Source organism: Schistocerca nitens, chromosome 8 (assembly GCF_023898315.1).
Source record: "Schistocerca nitens isolate TAMUIC-IGC-003100 chromosome 8, iqSchNite1.1, whole genome shotgun sequence".
NCBI classification, from domain to species: Eukaryota; Metazoa; Arthropoda; class Insecta; order Orthoptera; family Acrididae; genus Schistocerca; species Schistocerca nitens.
The window spans coordinates 35,326,171-35,349,919 of NC_064621.1; the positions used below are offsets into that span (position 1 = coordinate 35,326,171).

Below are 23,749 nucleotides of genomic sequence, written 5' to 3' on the forward strand. Positions count from 1 at the left end.
TCCATCTAAATTGCGCTCTGCTGGCATTAGTGTCTTGTATAAATACCAGACGCAATTTGAGTATTACCAGCAAATGCCATGTAGTCACATGTTTAACTCGACGATGATTTACATCAGAATATTTTAATCGTATGTATGGCTGCTATATGCGGTTATAAACATTTTATAATTTTATATTTAGCGCTAGCTGATTCAACCTGTCACTTACACAATACTTGTCTTTGATACAGATCTGAGGACGGCAGTAAGCCGAAACCAGTAATAAAGTCTAAGAAATCTTTGTGATCAAGACGGACTTGTGAAAGTGAAGTTCCAAAAATTATTGCGGACTCATTTACAGGCTTTATGTCTTCAATTATTAAACTTCCAATTATTGATTACCGCGATATTATCCTGTAAGGTCTGTCTCAGGAGAGATTGTGGTGTCACCGCCAGACACCACACTTGCTAGGTGGTAGCCTTTAAATTGGCCGCTGTTCGTTAGTATACGTCGGACCCGCGTGTCGCCACTATCAGTGATTGCAGACCGAGCGCCGCCACGGCAGGTCTAGAGAGATTTCCTAGCACTCGCCCCAGTTGTACAGCCGACTTTGCTAGCGATGGTTCACTGACAAAATACGCTCTCATTTGCCGAGACGATAGCATAGCCTTCAGCTACGTCATTTACTACGACGCCGGCCGCGATGGTCTCGCGGTTCTAGGCGCTCAGTCCGGAACCGCGCGACTGCTACGGTCGCAGGTTCGAATCCTGCCTCGGACATGGATGTGTGTGATGTCCTTAGGTTAGTTAGGTTTAAGTAGTTCTAAGTTCTAGGGGACTGATGACCAAAGATGTTAAGTCCCATAGTGCTCAGAGCCATTTGAACCATTTTTTGCTACGACCTAGCAAGGAGCCATTACCAGTTACTATTGATGCTGTAAAACATGTACCGTCAAGAGCGATGTTCATCAATTATGGATTAAAGTTAAGTATTCCAGCAGCTACGTACGTTTTTGTTAGTCTCATTTCCTTGACCTGTTCCAAACCTCATGCCAGATTGCGTGAGCTAAAACGCGTGCCTTTCGGCTTCCTCTCATAGTGGGTTGGCTGTCTTGCCAATCCACAACAGAGATCACGGCCTCTGGAAGTGGATACGAATGCCTGTGTTCGTCATATCTTTGATGTTCGATCCTTTGATCACATTTCTCAATCATGTGCACAAGTACTCTAGCTGTGTGGAGACAAGCGCAGACATTTCCACACCGCCTTCTCTATTGTCTTACCAACGTACACTGTCGTTCATATCCTCCCTTGACCTTAACATTCTTGTGTGAAGAATACGAGGGAAACGCTCTTTTAATCAGAGCAAAATCCTTTCCAGCCTACACCATCTTTCATCCGCTTTCTCGAATTTCTTCTCATTAACATGAACCCAAGTGTGGAATAACCTCCCGCTTTATATTAAAGAACAGAATAACATCTCCTTCATCAGAAGACAGTTACTGACCACCCCTGTATAACCTTCTTTCCAAACAAACCTTCCTCATTTCCCAGAATTCTTAGTTGGTGGAGTCTCCTTAAATTTCCTTTCCCCAGAAGTCGCTGTATCAGAAAACATCTATTTTCAACACCTATAAATTCTGTTTTTCTCTGTCACTATCGTTATTGTTGTTATTGATAGATTACTATTATTATTACTATCATCATCATCACCTTTTGTGGTAGCAGCAGTTGTAATAGAAAAATTGCCAGTATTTACTTCGTTAGTTATTTTATTTGTTTATTTATTTATTTATTTAGAGTTACGACTGGATTGATACGGCCCGACACGAATACCTGTCCTGAGCCAGCCTTCATATCTCAGCGTACCACTTGTAAACTACGTTCACAATTATTTGCTGTACGTATCCCGATCTCCGTCTTTTTCTACAGTTTTTACCCTCTACAACTGCCTCTAGTACCATGGAAGTAATTCCCTGATGTCTTAAGAGGTGCTCTATCATCCTGTCCCTTCTTCTTGTCAGTGTTTTCCGTATATTCCTGTCCTCGCAGATTCTGCGAAGAACCTTCTCGTCGGCTTACCTTATCCGTCCACCTAATATTCAACATTCTTCTGTAGCATCACATCTCAGATGTCTCTGTTCTCTTCTGTTCCGAATTTTTCACACTCATTGTGTCACTGCCATACAATACTATGATCCCAACATACATTCTCAGAAACGTCTTCCTCAAATTAAGACCTAGGTTTGATACTAGTAGACTCCTCTTAGTTAGGAAACCATTTTTCGCTGGTGCTAGTCTGATTTTTATGTCCTTCTTGCTCCGTTATCACGGCTTATTTCGCTGCCTAAATAGCAGATTCGTTTACTTCATCTACTTCGTGATCACCACTTACGACAAGTTCATCGCTATTCCTGCTGCCTCTCATTTCTTTCGTCATTCTTTGATTTACTCTTAATCCATATTCTGTACTTGTTAGTCTCTCCATTCCATTCAACAGATTCTGTAATTCTTCTTCACTTTCAATTAGAATAGCAATGTCATCAGCGAATCTTATCATTGATATCCTTTCACCTTGAATTTTAATTTCACTCTTGAACCTTTATTTTATTTTCGTCATTGCTTCTTCGGCGTATAAATTCAACAGCAGGAGAGAAAGACTATATCCCTGTTATTTCACCCTTTTTAATCCGAGCACTTCGTTCTTGGTCTTCCAGTCTTATTGTTCCAACTTGGTTCTCGTTCATATTGTATATTACTTGTCTTTCCCTACAGCTTTCCCCTATTTTTCTGAGGATTCGGAACAGCTTTCATCATTTTACATTGTCAAACGCTTTTTCTATGTCAACAAATCCTATGAACGTGTTTTTGTTCAGTCTTTCCTCCATTATCAACCGCAGCGTCAGAATTGCCTCTCTGCTGCCTTGACCTTTCCTAAAGCAAGACTAGTAGTCATCTAACACATCTTTAGTTCTTCCACTCTTCTGTATATTATTCGTATCAGTAACTTGTATGCCTGTTAAGTTGATTGTGCGATGATTCTCACACTTGTAGGCTCTTACCATCTTCAGAATTGTGTGGATCACGTTTTTCTAAAACTCTGATGGTACATCTCCAGTCTCATGCATTCTATACAGCAACGTGAGTTACTGTTTTGTTGCCATTTCAACCAATGATTTTACAAATTCCGCTGGAATGCTATCTATACCTCTTGCCCTACTTGATTTTAGGTCTTCCAAATCTCTACTTAATAGTGATGCTAATACTTGATCCCCTATCTCTTCCATATTGACTCCTGTTTCTTCTTCTGTAGTGTCATCAGGTATGTTCTCCCCTCACAGAAGCCCTCAACGTACTCTCTCCGCGCTGAGTCAGTCCTTCCGACAGTCAATTCTTTTTGGATTTCTTCACTTTTTTCATGTAGCCATTTCGTCTGAACATCCCTGCTCTTCCTATTTACCGCATTTCTAAGTGACTTGAATTTCTTTATTCCTGAATTTCCCTGCACATAGTTGTACCTCCTTCTTTCGTCGATCAAATGAAGTATTTCTTCTCTTACCTATGGTTACCCACGGTTCGCAGTTATCTTCATTACACCTACGTTTTTCTCTCCAATTCTGTGATTTCCCTTTTTAGAGATGTCCTTTCTTCTTCGACTGAACAACCTACTGAGCTACTCATTATCGCAGTATCTGTAGCCTCAGAGAGCTTCAAGCATGTCTTTTAATTTCTTATTACTTCAGTATCCCACTTCTTTTCGCATTAATTCTTTCTGACTAGTCTCTGAAACTTACCCTACTCTTCAGCATTGCCAAATTGTGATCTGAGTCTATATCTGCATCTGCGTTGACTCACGCCTTACCCTAGAGCATCTGATTTCAGAATCTCTGCCCGATTGTGATGGAATCTAACTAAAACCTTCCTGAACCTCATGGCCTTTCCCAAGTATATCTCCACCTCCTCCTCTTCCGATTCTTCAACAGAGTATTCACTATTACCATCTGAAATTTATTGTAGAACTCAAATCAGTCTTTTTCGTCTCTCGTTCCTATTACGAAGCCGATATTCTCCCGTAACCCTTTCTTCTGCTCCTTCCCCTACAACCGAATTCCAATCGCTCATGACTATCACGACTATTACATTTTCATATCCCTTTACGCACACAATTACCTGTTCAATATCCTCATATAGTTTCTCTGTCTCCTCATCCACTGCTTGCGACGTCGACATTTATACCTGAACTTTGCTATCGATTCTCATGAGAACAATCCTATCACTCAATTGTTCACAGAAATTCATTCTCTGTCCCATCTTCCTATTCATAACGTTCCTATTCATCCTGTTATGCCATTTCCCGCTGCTGTTGATATTACCCTGTCTTCGTCTGACCAGAAATCCTTATCTTCTTTCCGTTTCACTTCACTGACGCCCACTATATCTAGAATGAACCTTAGCTTCTCCCTTTTCAGATTTTCTAGCTTCCCTACCATGTCAAACTTCTGACATTCCACGCCCCGACTCATAGAACGTTATCCTTTCGTTGCTTCTTCAATCTTTTTCTTATGGTCACCTCACCCTTGGCAGTACCCTCCCGGAGACCTGAATGGGGTCCTAGTCCGAAATCTTTGCCGATGGAGAGATCATCAGTACACTTTTTCAGTTTCAGGCCACATGGCTTCTGGATACACGTTATGCGTCGCTAGTGCTGTGGTCTCCACAGCCTTCTGAACCTTTGTGCCGTTGATCATTGATGACACTTCCGCCACCCCTAGGAGAAGAGAGTGTCCTGGAAGTCTGTCTGCTCCTCCGCCCTTCTCGACAAGGCCGTTGGCAGGATGAGAGTGACTTCTTATGCCGGAAGTCTTCTGCTGCTATTGCTGTTGATTTTTATTCAGAATTAAGCAGTGCACGGCTCGAATCTGGGGCCGAGCACGTTTTGATTACTGATCAAAAGCCCCAATACTACAGTATTGGCCACACACAGACGCAAGAGACGTGACAAATACAAATACTATCACTGACTGCTATTGCTGTTGATTTTTATTCGTAATTTAAGCAGTGCAGGGTTCGAATCAGGGGTCGAGGACGTTTTCAATACTGACCAAAAACCTTACCCCTATACCACAGATATATTACAGTATTTTCCACACATAGTCTCAAGAGACGTGACAAATACTATATAATACTATCACTGATTGACGTGAGACTGAAAGGCAGCACCTTGTGATCCGTTGCCTAGGAGAAAAGTATGTGCACCACATAATCATTTACGCATCTAGAGAAGATATAAAGGATTTCGTGATTCTCATTGGTCTCTATGATACTCAGATCATTTTAATACAATTTGAGATATTAAAATTATTATTTCTTAGGCAAGTATGATCTAAAAAATTAATTGTTTGAAACCCTGGTCCGATGTAAGAGAAGACCTGATGGCCAAATAAGTAAATAAAATAACCAAAATAAAATAATTTCCGTGGGTATAACTCTAGTATTACACAAATATCAGATCAGAATGCGTTTCGAAATGCTCAATCAAGTTGTCCAGTCATATAATAATTATATCGTATAAGGAAAAAACCACAGGTTCTGATCTTGTACAGATTGATGATAGTACTTTATTTACTGAAGACAGAGTACATAAAATATGAATCTTCGCAAGCTGCAGTAGCGACCCCGGAAACGTCTACTGGAAGTGCTCCAGGGGCAGTTCTCTGCTCTTGTAGATCTGCGACATGAAGGCCAACGATGCTTTCGGCGTTCTGGTTTTGTTTGCACTTTCAAAGTCAACTTCATACAGCCCGCGTTTTACTCTGAAAACCGAAAAAAATCATATCAGGTTCGAAAAAGTATTGTATATATTCTTTGAATATTTTCTGGATGAACAGAGTAACAACCACACAGATTACGTTGAATTAAAAAAAATTATAAGAAAAAGATGAGGCTGACATGTATGCAATAGCTTGGCAGAAGATGAATTTACCTTATTTTCTAGTTGTTAACCTTCTACAAAGGAAAAGTGAAAACAAGTCACTGTGTATAGATTAACGATCTTTCAACTATTATTTCTGACATTAAGTTACAGATAATTCCTACGTTATTGAGCCCCTGATACGATTTCGTTGTGTCTAAATGTAGAAACACATTAAGGTTAAGTGTAATAAGAAACTAATATTCGATGTGGCATTTAGCTGTAAACTGCTCTACTGAAAGCGGAAGCTCGTAGGCTTTCTAGTAGAAAAATTTCTCCAAGCTAAGAATTCCTTGTATTTGTTTCTTATATATTCTTGAATATACAGGGTGATTCACGAAGATATGCACTTATTTTAATATTTATTTATTCTACAAGTAAAACTAAAGAGAAAAGTCCATATAAACATAGCTAGTCAAATGTTTAGGTACGGAGTTACGGCTAATAAAAGATTTAGCCTGAAATTCAAGCAACTTCGCGAATATGAAGCTATGTCAAAACTGTACGAGGTTAAAGTAAAGGAATATTTTCATGTATTTTGTTATTAGTTGTGAATCTAGTAGAACATGTCGTGTATCTGCAGTAGCTTCCACAACATCCAGAGAAGCAAAGATTATTATACAAGTAAATTTGATTACTTTCCGTTAAGAATGTAGAGACGTTTATGTCATTGTTGGCAACCGTTAGTGAGTTGTTTCAGTCGTATCCTAACCTTGAAACGAGTTAGTTTCCCGTATTGTTCAGTGAAAGAACATAATAGCAACAGTGTATTTAAGTGAAACCACATAATGACTGTTATGGTTTTTAGATTATTTATGAAATAGGGATTCTACTACGGTCGCAGGTTCGAATCCTGCCTCGGGCATGGATGTGTGTAATGTCCTTAGGTTAGTTAGGTTTAAGTGGTTCTAAGCTCTAGGGGACTGATGACCTAAGATGTTAAGTCCCATAGTGCTCAGAGCCATTTGAACCAAATAGGGATTCCTTTCAAATTTACGACAGAAGAACACACCGATATGGTGTTTATTTATGGCAAATGTGATGGTAATGCTACGGCTGCAGTTAACGAATATCGCGTACATTATCCTTCTCAGAAGTTTCCGAATGCACAAACCATTAGTGGAGTATTTCGAATGTTACCGGAGACAGTTTCTCTGCCTAGCCTACTACTGCAGACACACGTCTGGGACATGTTTTATTAGATTCGCCACATCAATAACAAGAAAGTCAATGGAAATGGAGCTTTACTTTAAAGTCGTACAGTGTAGCAATGGCTTCATGTTAGCGAAATTGCTAAATTTCAGGCAAACTCTTTTATTAGCCGTAAGTCTGTAACTAAACATTTGCGGACCTATTTTTATATGAAATTTTTTTAGGTTTACTTGTAGAATAACATATTAAAATATTTGCATGTCTTCGTGAATCAGTCTGCATAAGTGTATAGCGTAGACGTAATAAAATTCACAGACTATCCTCGTGAATCTGTTAGTGAAAACTAAGCAGGTTGGAACTTTAGTAGTGGCAACTATTTATTTATAGCTTGTACAAAATAGATACGTGTTTCAAAGCATTGTCCTGCAAAATGATGGTCAGGTCCTGCAGAAAGTTTCAACACTTCTGACTCTACACTGTTCATTTTTGGAACACAACCTACCACCAGCTTAGGACACTGCAGGACCTGACCATCATTCTACAGGACACTGCTGAAGCACATACAGTGCAAGCTGTGACTGATTTGTTTGACTGATGGGGCTGCACTGCCCTGACTTAAGCCCTCGTAAGTTCAACACGATTTCTAAACTGAACTAAACACTTCACGGCATTCGCTTCAGAACTGCTACAAACTCGTCGGGCAATGGACCGCGCCGCTCGAACTGTCAACACAACTGGCACTGCTAAGAGTATCCTACAACTTCCACAACGCTGGCAACGGGTTATACACAATGCTGGCGAGTACTTTGAAAATCAAGAAAACTTTGAAACGCGTATCTATTTTGTACGAGCTGTAACTAAATAGTTGCCACTACTACAGTTCCAACACCTCGTATATCAAAATCTCAACAGTTTCTGAGGTTAGTCTTCAATTCAGAACCGAAAAACGCGACGGGGGTTGATATAAATGGTGTTACGAAACGCTACCGACAAACATCGATGAGTTGTAGAGTGTGTCTTGTATACCGAGAAGCAATGGATATTTTAGAGGGTTCCGGGGGAAAAATAAACTGTGGATCGAAACCTGTGTATGAGACCGTCATACACCGAGGCAACAGAGCATCGCATTCATAGCAGACAAGGCTTGCTTACTCAGCAGCTAGATCCATCTTCTCCAATGCCAGTCGTGGAAATCAGTCGCAATCACAGAACAACAAACAACATTGCGAGACGTGCCATCACTGGCCCCGTTAGCGCATAAAGTCACTGTTGCTGCCGAAGTTATGGTCTAGCGACAGCCGCCGGCGCTTCTAACTTCGAGGGTCGCCAGCGTCGTTGGACGACGTTTCCGGTGGTGGTAGTGGTGGTGGTGGTGGTAACTTCCTATGGGGCCAAACTGCTGAGATCATCGCGCCCTAGGCTTACACATTACTTGATTTAATTAAAACTAACTTACGCTAAGGACAACACACACACCTATGCCCGAGTGTGTACTCGAACCTCCGACCGGAGTAAGGACGGGGGGGGGGGGGAGGGGGGGGAGCCGCGTGAACCGTGGCAAGGCGTGCAAGACCGCGCGGTTACCCCGCCCTCAATTTGTTACTCACGATACCATCCACTACCCCTAGAAGATTGTTTTACAACATTCGGTGTATGTTTTGTGTGTATTGTGTGTGTGTGTGTGTGTGTGTGTGTGTGAGAGAGAGAGAGAGAGAGATTACTGGTTAATAGTGTGTCTGCAAACAAAACTGTTGCTCAAAACCCAAATATTTTTGAATCTATCAGTCCAGTTAGACTACGAGTTCAAGAGAAGCGGGAAAACACGAGGAACATGAAGAAACGCACCATAAAAGAATGTTTTTACACGAAAGCACTTCAAATGTCATGAAGCGCAACAGTATACATGTATACTACCTTTGGCAAAAAAAAGAAAGAAAAAAAAAGAAAAAGTTTAAAGAAAACAACCGTGTCATAAGTAACGAATGTAGTCCAACATCGTCTCTAGGTAGGTGTCCAGTGCGTCAGTGAGACTGAATGAGCTACACGAACCTCCAGTCAGTCAGGCAGTGCAGTAATCGCTGGGAGGCTACCGTTTTGGTGAAACTGGGTTTCCTGAGCTGGGTCCTGTCCTCTCGTACCGTAAACCCTCCGCAGTAACTATGTTCCTTGTTCGAGGATCCCCTCCCTGTACGGATCTTTTTCTTCATTCGTCACGCGTACAATAATTGTTTGGACACACTGCATCATGCTTCAGTTGAATGTAATCGCCACTCCTCCCCCCCCCCTCCCCTCAGTCCTCGGTACGCACTGTTTTAGATTTATAGACAGAGATTAGCAAATGTCTTCAGGATGTTCTCTGGTATACAGTTGCAACGTGAGCAGCTGCCACCTACTACAGCCGTCAAATGTATCTGATGCTTGGAAAACTAGAGGAAATGACGAAGAAAACGTGTTTTAATGTTATGTGTGGAAAAAGTTCTCTGCGTATATTTTAGTCGCCATCCGAAGATACCTTTGATGCAGCTATCCATGCGCTCTGTCCTGTGCAAGCCTCTTCATCTCCGAATAACTACTGCAACTTAGAATTTTCTGAATTTACTTGGTATATTATTCTCTTGGTCTCGCTCTACAGTTTTTACCCCATACACTTCCCTGTATTACCAAACATAATTCTCTGACGCCTTAGAGTCAGTCCTATATAACGATCCCTTCTTTTAGTCAAGCTGCACCATAAAAATCTTTTCTCTCCAATCTATTCATTACCTTCGCATTAGCTGCCCCATCTACAAATCTAATCCTCCAGATTCTTCTATAGCACGAAATTTCAGAAAGCTTCTAATTCCTTGTCTGAACTGCTTATTGTCCACCATTCGCTTCCGTACAAGTCTACACGAATACCTTATATTTATATTTGTGTTAACAATCCCCTTTTTTTCAAAACTGCTTTCGTAAATACAGAAGAGCAGTAATTTATATTCTCTACTTCCTGCATCATCACTTATTTTGCTGCAGAAATAGCAAAACTCAGCTGCTACTATTAATGTCTTATTTAGCTAATTTAATCCCCATACCATTATGTCCTCTTTTCATGACACTACCCGTTCCGCTAAACTGCTCTTCCAGATCCTTTGTTGTCCCTAACGGAATAACAATGCCATCGACATAGCTTAAAGTTTTTATTTCTTCTTTTCAATTTGTTTCCTAAATTTCTCCTTCGTCTTCTTTACTGCTCGCTGAGTACACAGACTGTACAATCCTATCTCACTCCCTTTCTCAACTATGGCTTTCCTTTCATGTTCTTCGACTCTTTTAAACGCAGTACGGTTTCTGTACAAGCTGTATATAGGGTGAAGAGAAAAATTCGCGCACTCGGACTTCGCAGTGCGATTCCTCGCACACTAGCAGTACGAAAATTTCTCTCGCAGAATGTCGCCCTGCGCACTGCTGCCAGAAATCATGTACAGTCGTTAATTCCTGCCAATTCTTTTGCGTTATCGCAGGCGGAACATCCAGATTCTCGTATCCAGTTACGCTACCTCGTCCAAACTCGGTGAGGTGTTGTCTTAAAAGTATTCTTCACTGACATCAGTTCACCACATCCAATCTCTAACGTAACTAACACCCACGACCGTTACAGAGTGCAAACCTGATTTGCATCCTCATAGTGGTGCTACTAGGGCCACTCTTACGCGACCGCTGCGAGATTTTGATAGACATCATACTTCAGATGTAGAAACACACCTACCAACTTTCGTTTATGTTTCATAACTCCTTCCTGGTGCTGTAATTTCTTTTCCTTCAGTATACAAAGGCACCAGGAGGCAATTCTGACGTTGCGTTTGGGAATGGGAACAAGACTTACGACAAATCAAGTCACTTTCACCGGATCTGTGAACCTAAAGAAAGCGTTCGACAGTCTAAAATGACCGAAGATGTTCTATATTCTAAAGCAAGTAGTACACATATATGCCAGACACAAGCGGAAACAATGAAATTGAAACAGCTGTAACTAAGTGTTAAGATTAAAAAAGATGTAAGAAAGTGGTATGGTCTTTCACACCTATTCTTCAACCTATCCATCGAACAAGCGATAGTGAGTGTAAAGAAGGGTTCAAGAATGTGAGAAAAAAATCACATTTGCTTTTGTGTGTGTACTTCTGAGTGTTTTATCATATTTCAGGGTGTCTGACTCCTTTCCGGTTTTCACGCCAGTGCTCTGTCGCCGATGGTTATCTGAACTTACGTTCGAAGCACTTACTGCTCGGTATTGGAAGTTTCATTGCGAGATATCTTATCTCAAGACGACTTGAAAACAAATTTCTCGTATACTTCATATCACTCACCCAAGAAGCAATGTCTATGGGCTGTATGTAATAACATGGAAATCCAGTTGACTAATTTCAAAGCAACCAACCAGTTTAGATAGATCTGGCTGAATACTTTACTATGAGACGTCGTAGGAAACTTGGTATCATCTACGTATACATCTATACTCTGCAAATCAGTGTAAAGTGTAAGACAGAGGTTACTTCCCACTGTACTATGTATCACGGCTTCTTCCCGTTGAGTCTCGTTTGAAACGTGGCAAGAATGATTGCTTCAATCTCCTCTGAGCGCGCTGTAGTTAGTATAATCTTGTCTTCACGATCTCCACAGCAGTAGATTGTAGGGTTCTAGTATGTTCGAAGGGTCCTCACTAACAGCTGATCGATGAAACTTTACAAGTAATCTTTCAAGAGATAGTCGGCATCCTTAGGCGTCCACCACTTCACTTTTGTCACCATGACTGTCTTCACTGGTTCAAACACACGAGGGCGTGCTGAAAAGTAATAACTCCGAGTTTTTTATTCTGTTCTCAATATGGGTAGAGGTATTAGATGTAATGCAGATTACTATCCAGATTCGCTGCACCCCTCTGGTGCTAGAGGCTTCCCAATTGTCGCTTGTAACATGGCGCTGTATAACGTAACTACGTCAGTGCGTGGGAAACAGCGTCCTGTAATCGAGTTTCGAATTCGAAGAGTTCATTCACACTTGGAGCTGGCTTTCTATCGACATAACAATGCCAAACCACACATGGGCGCTACCTCCTCTGCAACAATCCGACACTTTGGGTTCACTGTCATCGATCGTCCCTCATAGAGTCCCGAGTTGGTCCCATCCGAGTTTTCAAAACTTAAAGCACACGTTGAGGGCTTGTCTTTCACAGAAGCGAAGCGGCGCATGCAGAGGAGAGGTTGTGACTTCGTCAGCAAAGCCAAACTTTCGACAGTGACGGTATCAAGAAACTGGTCTCTCGTTGGGAGAAATGTGTTCGTCGCACGGGTGACTATGTTGAGCAACATATTTGTAGACATGAAAAATATAGATGTAGAATGTTAATAATGTTTGTTGTGTTTAAAAAGTTTTAGGCGGTTCCACATGAAAAGAACGGAGGCCGTTTCAGCACGCCCTCTTAAATGAGACCATTAGAACGTCGGTGCATCCGAAACCGCGTCACATGTCCTGCGCTGCAAGCGACCCACAGAACATATAAGAAACTATCTGTTTTGAGGAATCAAGGACGGTATTTTAGTGTTTAGCACTTGGGTAAGCTCAAATTTTCATCATGAGTAAAGGCAGAGAGCAGTTACACTGTTAAAAAACTCACTCGAATCTGTAGTTCCATTCGAAGCTGTCCATAAGGCTCCAAGCATGATAACCAACTACTGGAACTCCATCCGTGTTGACAGCCTGAAGCAACGCCGTCAAAAATCTCTGCAACAGAAAAATTTGGTTTGTCAATACATGCATCTTCTTGCGGTTGGGATTTAACGCAATTCTTGTCTTAGGTAATCTAGCTGATCTTACTGTGTAAGTATAAATTCTGTTCTGGTCGTTAACACCTCCAGAGTCTGGCAGTCCATTCGCTGTCACGATAATCGGGTAGCCTGGATATTCAGCAGCAATCCAGTTGAGCAGCTTTCGGAATCCTTCTGCACTACGCTGGAAAAGTAGAAATAAACGTCACCAATTTATTATTCACCAGGGTTAGGAGCAACATAGTTGGAAATTTACTACGTCATTATACTTTTGATAAGGTGCAAGTATCTCTTGCATACTACACTGCGCAACACAATTTAAAGTATTCTTTTTGGAAACTCCGTAAATGTCTCCCACTGCAGCACAGACGGTTGAAATTAGGCTCAAAGTTGCCTGCAACGTTCCTATATTATGTTGCAAAACCGTGGCTCACCTCGACGGCGTCCTAGGGCTCGGCCGCTCTTCAAACAGGGTGTTGACACATCGTAAAAAGGAGACCAAAAGCTCAGAAGTTCATGTGAGGAATAAGGTGCGTTAAATGTTGGAACACGTGAGGCAATACTGACCCTACCACTTATCTTAGAAGAAAGATTAAGGAAAGGCAAACCTACGTTTCTAGCATTTGTAGACTTAGAGAAAGCTTTTGACAATGTTGACTGGAATACTCTCATTCAAATTCTGAAGGTGGCGGGGGTAAAATACAGGGGGGAATGGCTATTTACAATTTGTACAGAAACCAGGTGGCAGTTATAGGAGTCGAGGGGTATGAAAGGGAAGCAGTGGTTGGGAAGGGAGTGAGACAGGGTTGTAGCCTATCCCCGATGTTATTCAATCTGTATATTGAGCAAGCAGTAAAGAAAACAAAAGAAAAGTTCGGAGTAGGTATTTAAAAATCCATGGAGAAGACATCGTAATTCTGCCAGAGACAGCAAAGGATTTGGAAGAGCAGTTGAACGGAATGGACAGTGTCTTGAAGGAAGGATATAAGATGAACATCAACAAAAGCAGAACGAGGATAATGGAATGTAGTCGAGTTAAGTCGGGTGATGCTGAGGGAATTAGATTGGGAAATGAGACACTTAAAGTAGTAAAGGAGTTTTGCTACTTGGGGAGCAAAATAACTGATGATGGTCGAAGTAGAGAGGATATAAAATGTAGACTGGCAATGGCAAGGAAAGCGTTTCTGAAGAAGAGAAATTTGTTAACATCGAGCATAGGTTTGTCAGGAAGTCGTTTCTGAAAGTATTTATATAGAGTGTAGCCATGTATGGAAGTAAAACACGGACGATAATAGTTTAGACAAGAAGATAATAGAAGCTTTTGAAATGTGGTGGTACAGAAGAATGCTGAAGATCAGATGGGTAGATCACATAATGAGGAGGTATTGAATAGAATTGGGGAGGAGTTTGTGGCACAACTTGACCAGAAGAAGGGATCGATTGGTAGGACATGTTCTGAGGCATCAAGGGATCACCAATTTAGTACTGGAGCGTGGAGGGTAAAAATCGTAGAGGGAGACCAAGAGATGAATACACTAGCAGATTCAGAAGGATGTAGGCTGCAGTAGATACCGGGAGATGAAGAAGCTTACACAGGATGGAGTGGCATGGACAGCTGCATCAAACCAGTCTCAGGACTGAAGACCACAACAACAACAACAATGGCGTCAAATTGGATCCTATTGGAACGCACCCCTTCTTACCCCGTTCCAGCTCTTCTTTCGACTCCTCTGCGATGGAGATCAGAACAGCGACGTCCAGAGTTGAAATCAAGCGGTTACCTTCTGGGTGGCCTACCAAAGCGTTTCAGAAAAAACGGTCGCTCAGAATCGACACGAAGAGGTCTCAGGAGGTGGCATGCATGGCATCAGTGAAACTCTGTGGCCTTCATTCCACACATTTCGTGGGCGAAAACGACAGTTTACAGTGCGATGTGGAACGTAGCAACAATCCTGGAATCAGGACTCTGCTGACGCGCGCTGGACGGTTGAACCCTTCTCTAAGGACACCACAGTGCTGCACTGACGCACCCATCAAGGAGACAGCAAACGGTACCGCTAAGAAACCCCGGCTCTGCATCACCCCCAGTGCCAATCGCGCACTTTTGCTGGCCACTTCGAAACTGTCGCTGTACTCAGACAGCCATTCACTGATTCCTAGTTGCTAGTGTAACATTCTACATCTACATCTACATCTATACTCCGCGAGCCACCTTACGGTGTGTGGCGGAGGGTACTTATTGTACCACTATCTGATCCCCCCTTCCCTGTTCCATTCACGAATTGTGCGTGGGAAGAACGACTGCTTGTAAGTCTCCGTATTTGCTCTAATTTCTCGGATCTTTTCGTTGTGATCATTACGCGAGATATATGTGGGCGGTAGTAATATGTTGCCCATCTCTTCCCGGAATGTGCTCTCTCGTAATTTCGATAATAAACCTCTCCGTATTGCGTAACGCCTTTCTTGAAGTGTCCGCCACTGGAACTTGTTCAGCATCTCCGTAACGCTCTCGCGCTGACTAAATGTCCCCATGACGAATCGCGCTGCTTTTCGCTGGATCATGTCTATCTGTTCTATTAATCCAACCTGGTAAGGGTCCCATACTGATGAGCAATACTCAAGAATCGGACGAACAAGCGTTTTGTAAGCTACTTCTTTCGTCGATGAGTCACATTTTCTTAGAATTCTTCATATGAATCTCAACCTGGCGCCTGCTTTTCCCACTATTTGTTTTATGTGATCATTCCACTTCAGATCGCTCCGGATAGTAACTCCTAAGTATTTTACGGTCGTTACCGCTTCCAATGATTTACCACCTATGGCATAATCGTACTGGAATGGATTTCTGCCCCTATGTATGCGCATTATATTACATTTATCTACGTTTAGGGAAAGCTGCCAGCTGTCGCACCATTCATTAATCCTCTGCAGGTCTTCCTGGAGTATGTACGAGTCTTCTGATGTTGCTACTTTCTTGTAGACAACCGTGTCATCTGCAAATAGCCTCACGGAGCTACCGATGTTGTCAACTAAGTCATTTATGTATATTGTAAACAATAAAGGTCCTATCACGCTTCCTTGCGGTACTCCCGAAATTACCTCTACATCTGCAGATTTTGAACCGTTAAGAATGACATGTTGTGTTCTTTCTTCTAGGAAATCCTGAATCCAATCACAAACCTGGTCCGATATTCCGTAAGCTCGTATTTTTTTCACTAAACGTAAGTGCGGAACCGTATCAAATGCCTTCCTGAAGTCCAGGAATACGGCATCAAAAAATGGCTCTGAGCACTATGGGACTCAACATCTTAGGTCATAAGTCCCCTAGAACTTAGAACTACTTAAACCTAACTAACCTAAGGACATCACACACACCCATGTCCGAGGCAGGATTCGAACCTGCGACCGTAGCAGTCCCGCGGTTCCGGACTGCAGCGCCAGAACCGCTAGACCACCGCGGCCGGTACGGCATCAATCTGCTCGCCAGTGTCTACGGCACTGTGAATTTCTTGGACAAATAGGGCGAGCTGAGTTTCACATGATCTCTGTTTGCGGAATCCATGTTGGTTATGATGAAGGAGATTTGTATTATCTAAGAACGTCATAATACGAGAACATAAAACATGTTCCATTATTCTACAACAGATTGACGTAAGCGAAATAGGCCTATAATTATTCGCATCTGATTTATGACCCTTCTTGAAAATGGGAACGACCTGCGCTTTCTTCCAGTCGCTAGGTACTTTACGTTCTTCCAGAGATCTACGATAAATTGCTGATAGAAAGGGGGCAAGTTCTTTAGCATAATCACTGTAGAATCTTAAGGGTATCTCGTCTGGTCCGGATGCTTTTCCGCTACTAAGTGATAGCAGTTGTTTTTCAATTCCGATATCGCTTATTTCAATATTTTCCATTTTGGCGTCCGTGCGACGGCTGAAGTCAGGGACCGTGTTACGATTTTCCGCAGTGAAACAGTTTCGGAACACTGAATTCAGTATTTCTGCCTTTCTTCGGTCGTCCTCTGTTTCGGTGCCATCGTGGTCAACGAGTGACTGAATAGGGGATTTAGATCCGCTTACCGATTTTACATATGACCAAAACTTTTTAGGGTTCTTGTTTAGATTGTTTGCCAATGTTTTATGTTCGAATTCGTTGAATGCTTCTCTCATTGCTCTCTTTACGCTCTTTTTCGCTTCGTTCAGCTTTTCCTTATCAGCTATGATTCGACTACTCTTAAACCTATGATGAAGCTTTCTTTGTTTCCGTAGTACCTTTCGTACGTGATTGTTATACCACGGTGGATCTTTCCCCTCGCTTTGGACCTTAGTCGGTACGAACTTATCTAAGGCGTACTGGACGATGTTTCTGAATTTTTTCCATTTTTGTTCCACATCCTCTTCCTCAGAAATGAACGATTGATGGTGGTCACTCAGATGTTCTGCGATTTGTGCCCTATCACTCTTGTTAAGCAAATATATTTTCCTTCCTTTCTTGGCATTTCTTATTACACTTGTAGTCATTGATGCAACCACTGACTTATGATCACTGATACCCTCTTCTACATTCACGGAGTCGAAAAGTTCCGGTCTATTTGTTGCTATGAGGTCTAAAACGTTAGCTTCACGAGTTGGTTCTCTAACTATCTGCTCGAAGTAATTCTCGGACAAGGCAGTCAGGATAATGTCACAAGAGTCTCTGTCCCTGGCTCCAGTTCTGATTGTGTGACTATCCCATTCTATACCTGGTAGATTGAAGTCTCCCCCTATTACAATAGTATGATCACGAAACTTCTTCACGACGTTCTGCAGGTTCTCTCTGAGGCGCTCAACTACTACGGTTGCTGATGCAGGTGGTCTATAGAAGCATCCGACTATCATATCTGACCCACCTTTGATACTTAACTTAACCCAGATTATTTCACATTCGCATTCGCTAATAACTTCACTGGATATTATTGAATTCTTTACTGCTATAAATACTCCTCCACCATTGGCGTTTATCCTATCCTTGCGGTATATATTCCATTCTGTGTCTAGGATTTCGTTACTGTTCACTTCCGGTTTTAACCAACTTTCCGTTCCTAATACTATATGCGCACTATTTCCTTCAATAAGCGATACTAATTCAGGAACCTTGCCCTGGATACTCCTGCAGTTTACCAATATTACGTTAACTTTTCCTGTTTTTGGTCTCTGAGGACGGACGTTCTTTATCAACGATGCTGATGTTCTCTCTGGTAAGCCGTCAGGTATTTTATCGTTTCGCCCAAGGAGGGGTCCCTCTAACCTAAAAAACCCCCGTGTGCACGCCACACGTACTCTGCTACCCTAGTAGCTGCTTCCGGTGTGTAGTGCACGCCTGACCTGTCTAGGGGGGCCCTACAGTTCTCCACCCAATAACGGAGGTCGATGAATTTGCAACCATTATAGTCGCAGAGTCGTCTGAGCCTCTGGTTTAGACCCTCCACACGGCTCCAAACCAGAGGACCGCGATCGACTCTGGGCACTATGCTGCAGATATTAAGCTCAGCTTGCACTCCGCGTGCGATGCTGGTTGTCTTCACCAAATCAGCCAGCCGCCGGAAGGAACCAAGGATGGCCTCAGAACCCAAGCGGCAGGCGTCATTCGTTCCGACATGTGCTACTATCTGCAGCCGGTCACACCCAGTGCGTTCAATAGCTGCCGGAAGGGCCTCCTCCACATTACGGACGAGACCCCCCGGCAAGCACACCGAGTGCACACTGGCATTCTTCCCCGACCTACCCGCTATTTTCTTGAGGGGCTCCATAACCCGCCTAACGTTGGAGCTCCCTATAACTAATAGGCCCGCCCTCTGTGACTGTCGGGACCTTGCCGGAGAATCGGCCACTGACCCAACAGGCGAGGCATCCTGTGGTGGCTCGGAAACGATGTCATCACCACTAGGAAGCACCCCGTACCTGTTGGAAAGGGGTAAGGCAGCTGCCACGCGGCCAGATCCCACCTTCGCCTTTCGGCCAGGCACACGCGAGCCCACCACTGTCCGCCATTCACCCTGGAGTGATGGCTGACCGGTAAGATGCTCACTGCCGGAAGACGCAGCGACATCAGGGGTTCCATGTGATTCCAAGGCCACCGAAGTAGGCATAGGTCTCACCACAGTTGCCCCAACGCCACTACGAGCCGACGCCTGCGCCTCGAGCTCGATGAGCCTAACAGACAAAGCCTCCACCTGCCCCCGAAGAGTGGCCAATTCTCCTTGCGTCCGCTCACAACAACCACAGTCCCTACATATGACTATGTTTACCCTGCTCTATACGGTGACAAATTCCCAAGATAATCTTCTGATGAGCTACTCTGATAATCAAGAAACACTCACTGAAATACGAGACGCGAAAACTACGCTAGGTTTTCCCAGAAAAACTATTTAAAAGCTAAGCGCAGCAAATAAGTACAAAATAAATTTCTCTCCTAACGATCAAGAACTGTTAGTTTCTATGCAGAGCAGATAAACACAAATAGAATCCCTTCCTTAGTGGAAGGTCGTAAACAAAATGCAAAATAAACGCTTTATACAAACAGTACTCGCTGCTGCTGGTGCTCTCGCTCTGGCTGTCACAAAACAACTGCTGATCCAAGTGACTAGTGGCTAACGGCCGCGAAACAAACAAAAGACGGTTTTAGGGCGCTTTCTGTTCTAAACGATCAAGAAAACACTAAGAAATCTAACACGAAAACTACGTAAGGTTTTATCAAGAACTGTTAGTTACTATGCAGAGCAGATAAACACTAATAGAATCCCTTCCTTAGTGGAAGGTCGTAAACAAAATGCAAAATAAACGCTTTATACACACAGTACTCGCTGCTGCTGGTGCTCTCGCTCTGGCTGTCACAAGACAACATTGCGACACATCCCAGCTCAGTGACGCAATGTCGCACACTTACTGCCCGCTGACCGCGTTCGAAATCTCAGGGATGTCGAAAGAAATGCCTGTCTCGTTGGCACCTACCCGTAAATGGCTGCCTCTGCACAGGAACTTTCTTAAAGTGCGCAACAAAGGTGCGCGTTTGGCACCGAGGGTGTTACCGAACTGGCGGTTCTTAGGCGTACTCCTCGCTGTTTCCTTCATGCGTGTGTCAACGTTGCACTCCTCTCGGTCCCGCCCTTTTCACGCTACACGAGGACGTGAAACTTAAGGGCTGAAAAGCATAAGCGCCCTTTGCTGCTTCGGGTGACGTTCAAATTTTGTCGAACGGTCGCGCTACTCTCCTGAGGGATCAGATCATGCTCAGTGGAGATGCAGTCCCATGATGTCCTTAGAGAAGAAATATACAGTTCGGTAGCAGCTATACTGTCTCCCGAAATAAAGAGACTTATTTCCGACAGTCACGGTCGCCACTTTATAATATAATAAAATAATGGAATAGATGATAATAAAATGTTGAAATGCGTGGCTTTTTTAAAGTGTATTGAATTAATGAGATTAATTTTTCGGCATGAATGACAAGCACAATAAGCTGAGCTATGCCTGGAAATAAGTTCGTATTAGTTCATATTATTTTGCAGGGCGACGTAGTTTCTTTCTCCGCTGTAGATTTGTGCTTACCATTATTTATAATGCTACGTTTGGTCGCCGTGTTCACCTTTGAAGTCTTGATCGTGTTCCCATTAAGCTTAACGGATCTTCGTAATTTTCCAAAGTACACAGGTGGGCTTCAGTTCTTGTAATTATCGTACTATTTGAAATAACAACTCACACGACCTTTCTCTTAATAAAACAATACTGTATTTTTCTAAACTGTGCACATATGAAATACATACTCCTCACTTATTCATAGCGACCCCAAAATGGCGGTCTACAATTACTCGCTAAAAATGGCGTGCTTCTCACTCGTTCACTAGCTGAGCGCGAATCCTCCCTTCCTCATACTGGTACAAGAAAAACTCCTCTGTTTTTTAACAACTGAAAATCAAAAATACCTGACGGTAGGCATAGGCTCTATGATGGGCTACCGCTTCAAATTTTCTCTTTGCCTTTAAAGAAGTCGAAAACATAAAAGAAATGCAAAAGGTTTACCACACAGCGTCAGGTTGTTAAGGATGTCGTTGTGTTGCCCGTCGCATTGTAAACTGTCGTTTTCGCCCGCGAAATGTGTAGGAATCAAGGCCCCAAGGGAAGGGATGGTTCGTTGACGCCCTTCACGCCTTCTTCATGTAGATTCTGAACGGCAGTATGTCTATAATATTTGGGTCGGCCACACAAAAGTTAACGGCTTGATTTCAATTCTAGGCCTCGCTGTTCTGACCTCCATCGCAGAAGTGTCAAAAGAAGGTTCAAAGCCGGCCGGTGTGGCCGAGCGGTTCTAAGCGCTGCAGTAAATGGTTCAAATGGCTCTGAGCACTCTCAGGTCATCAGTCCTTTAAAACTTAGAACTACTTAAACCTAACTAACCTAAGGACATCACACACATCCATGCCCGAGGCAGGATTCGAATCTGCGAACGTAGCGGTCGCGCGGTTCCGGACTGTAGCGCCTAGAACCGCCCGGCCAACCACGGCCGGCCTCAAAAGAAGGGGTCAAGTGTGGTTAAGAGGCGGTGTTGCGACATTACCATCATGTGACACATCCGCGATGCCGTTCGGCAGAATTGTGGTAAAATTTGGTGTAAATGTGAGATTATAACCTACCTTACAAGTCGCATGAACTTCATAGCTCTGACCTTTTTTCCCGCATGCGTTGATACGTTGCCATTTGAAGTGTCGCTGAGCCAGCATGACGTCTCCGACCGCTTTGCTTTTGCGACATAACACAGGAAGGTCGTAAGCACCTTTGAGCCAAATTCCAAACTTCTGCGTCGTTGTGGGTGGGAATTACGGGTTTTGTAAAAAGTGACCTTTTAATTGTGTTGTGCAGTGCACCTTCATCTAATGTTTTCATCTATATTGCTAAAGCATCCAGCGTCCACAATGATCCGCGTTAAGTGCCCTAAAATTCGTCCACCTCGCCGTTTTTCCTGTGCTGCTCCTTCTGTTATGCTGTTAACTAACCGAGCGAGGTGGCACAGTGGTTAGCGCACTGGACTCCCATTCGCGAGGACGATGGTTCCAGTCACTGTCCGGTCTTGCAGATTTAGGTGTTCTATGGTTTTCCGAAATTAATTGACGAAAATGCTGCGATGGTTCCTCTAAAAGGCCACGACCGATTTCCTTTGCTAATCACAGCTTGGGCTCCGTCTGTAACATCATTGTCGAGGGGATTTAAACATAATTCTTCCTTCCCGCCTTCCTGTTACCTGTTCTTGCACGTTTCGCACTAGCTGTCCCAGTTTTTCAGCACGTTTTCTACTTGGTTTTGATTCTCATCGTTCCTGTTTTATTTCAGGAGTAGTGTGATCTCTTCGTCGCAAAGCAAGAGACCATGCAGTCGTGGGTACATAGAAACCATGTAGTTCTACCTCTTGGCAGTCTTTGGTCAGTCAGTGGCACCCGGTGTAAAATCACTGCAGAAAACTAGTGTTAATAGTAACAGGATGTTTGACAGTAGTGTTCGGCGTATTTTCAGCACACGGGCAACACCACTCGTCGACCATCATTGCCGTTATAATCGGACCTTGTTCATTGTTATATCCGATAGAAATTGGGTATTTAATACGTAATCCAATTTTGACTGGCAACGGTTAATGTTTTTTTAAACGTCACGATGACCGTTTGGTTCTATAATGACATCACAGCGGATTTAACACGAAGGCACGCTTATCGACTGAAAGCTCGTTGTCGATGTATGAGTGTTGCAGTATATTATGGGGGAATTGGTGTGGTACACATTCGTGTAACCCGCAAGATTGAACAACGATGCGTATTCGAAAAGTAAGGTACGTTTGATCATAAAAAAATATTTTATTTAGAAAATAGTTTTATTGTTGGTTTCAATAATGCGCTGTTTGCACATCACGTCCTTACTGTTGACCATTTCTCATATTCCATGAGCACGTGACTGAAGAGCGGCTAGTAATTGAGAACTGTAACAACGAACAACGCTAAAATACTGCATGATATTGTACTTCCTTTTCCACTAAAACTTAATGATAGTAGTCCGAAATTGTTTCGAAAGTGTCTTTAATATGTTTCATTTCTATGTTTCAAACAAAAGAAATTCCACTTTGGAATATCAACAATATAAGGAAAAGGTAGATTGCTACTTACCATAAAGATGACTCGTTAAGCTGCAGACAAGCACAACGAAAAGACACTTGTGCATTAGGTTTTGGCCACAGCCTTCGTCAGAAAACGAAACACGTACCCATTCATTCACACGAGCAAGCACACACCTCACGCACACATGACTGCTATCACCTGCGGTCATGTGTGCTTGAAGTGTGTGCTTGCTCGTGTGAATGAATGGGTACGTGTTTCATTTTCTGACGAAGGCGGTGGCGGAAAGTTAATGTACAAGTGTCTCATCGTTGTGCTTGTCTGCAACTTAAGAGTCATCTCTACCGTAAGTAACAATGTATCTTTACTTATATTGTTCATTTCTATCGTTTTTTACATAATTATATTTATAGGCGGCATGGTTCTCGCCACATGTTACGTTCCATCTCACTATTATGTGATAGAACTTAACCGGTTTATCTTATGTAAGTCCACAGATCTGTCGGAGCTCTCGTCATAGTAAATCATAGTGGAGAAGACCATAACAGCAGACTAGGACGTTAAACTCTATTCTTCCTTCCTTTTTCTTTCGTACCAAAAGCTATAACAAAGTAGGATATTCGTTAATGACAGCGAAATGTAATATTCATTCACAACAAAAATCCGAAATTAGTAATTTAAGTTATTACACGCTTTAATAGAATTGACATAGT

The 23,749-nt window shown here is 42.8% G+C and overlaps 1 protein-coding gene across 1 annotated transcript in view; it reads right to left on the reverse strand.

Annotated features, from left to right (window-relative positions):
• Positions 1–5,584: 5,584 nt before the first annotated feature.
• The window catches only part of LOC126198927 (myrosinase 1-like), an 88,069-nt gene continuing 69,904 nt past the window's right edge, over positions 5,585–23,749 (reverse strand). Inside the window, exons 9-11 of the mRNA XM_049935563.1 lie at positions 12,954–13,088; positions 12,754–12,860; positions 5,585–5,793 (exon numbers count right to left, since the gene is read on the reverse strand). Of these exons, the coding sequence (XP_049791520.1) occupies positions 5,667–5,793; positions 12,754–12,860; positions 12,954–13,088 (369 nt within the window). The 3' untranslated portion in view covers positions 5,585–5,666. The remainder of the gene's footprint in view (positions 5,794–12,753; positions 12,861–12,953; positions 13,089–23,749) is intronic.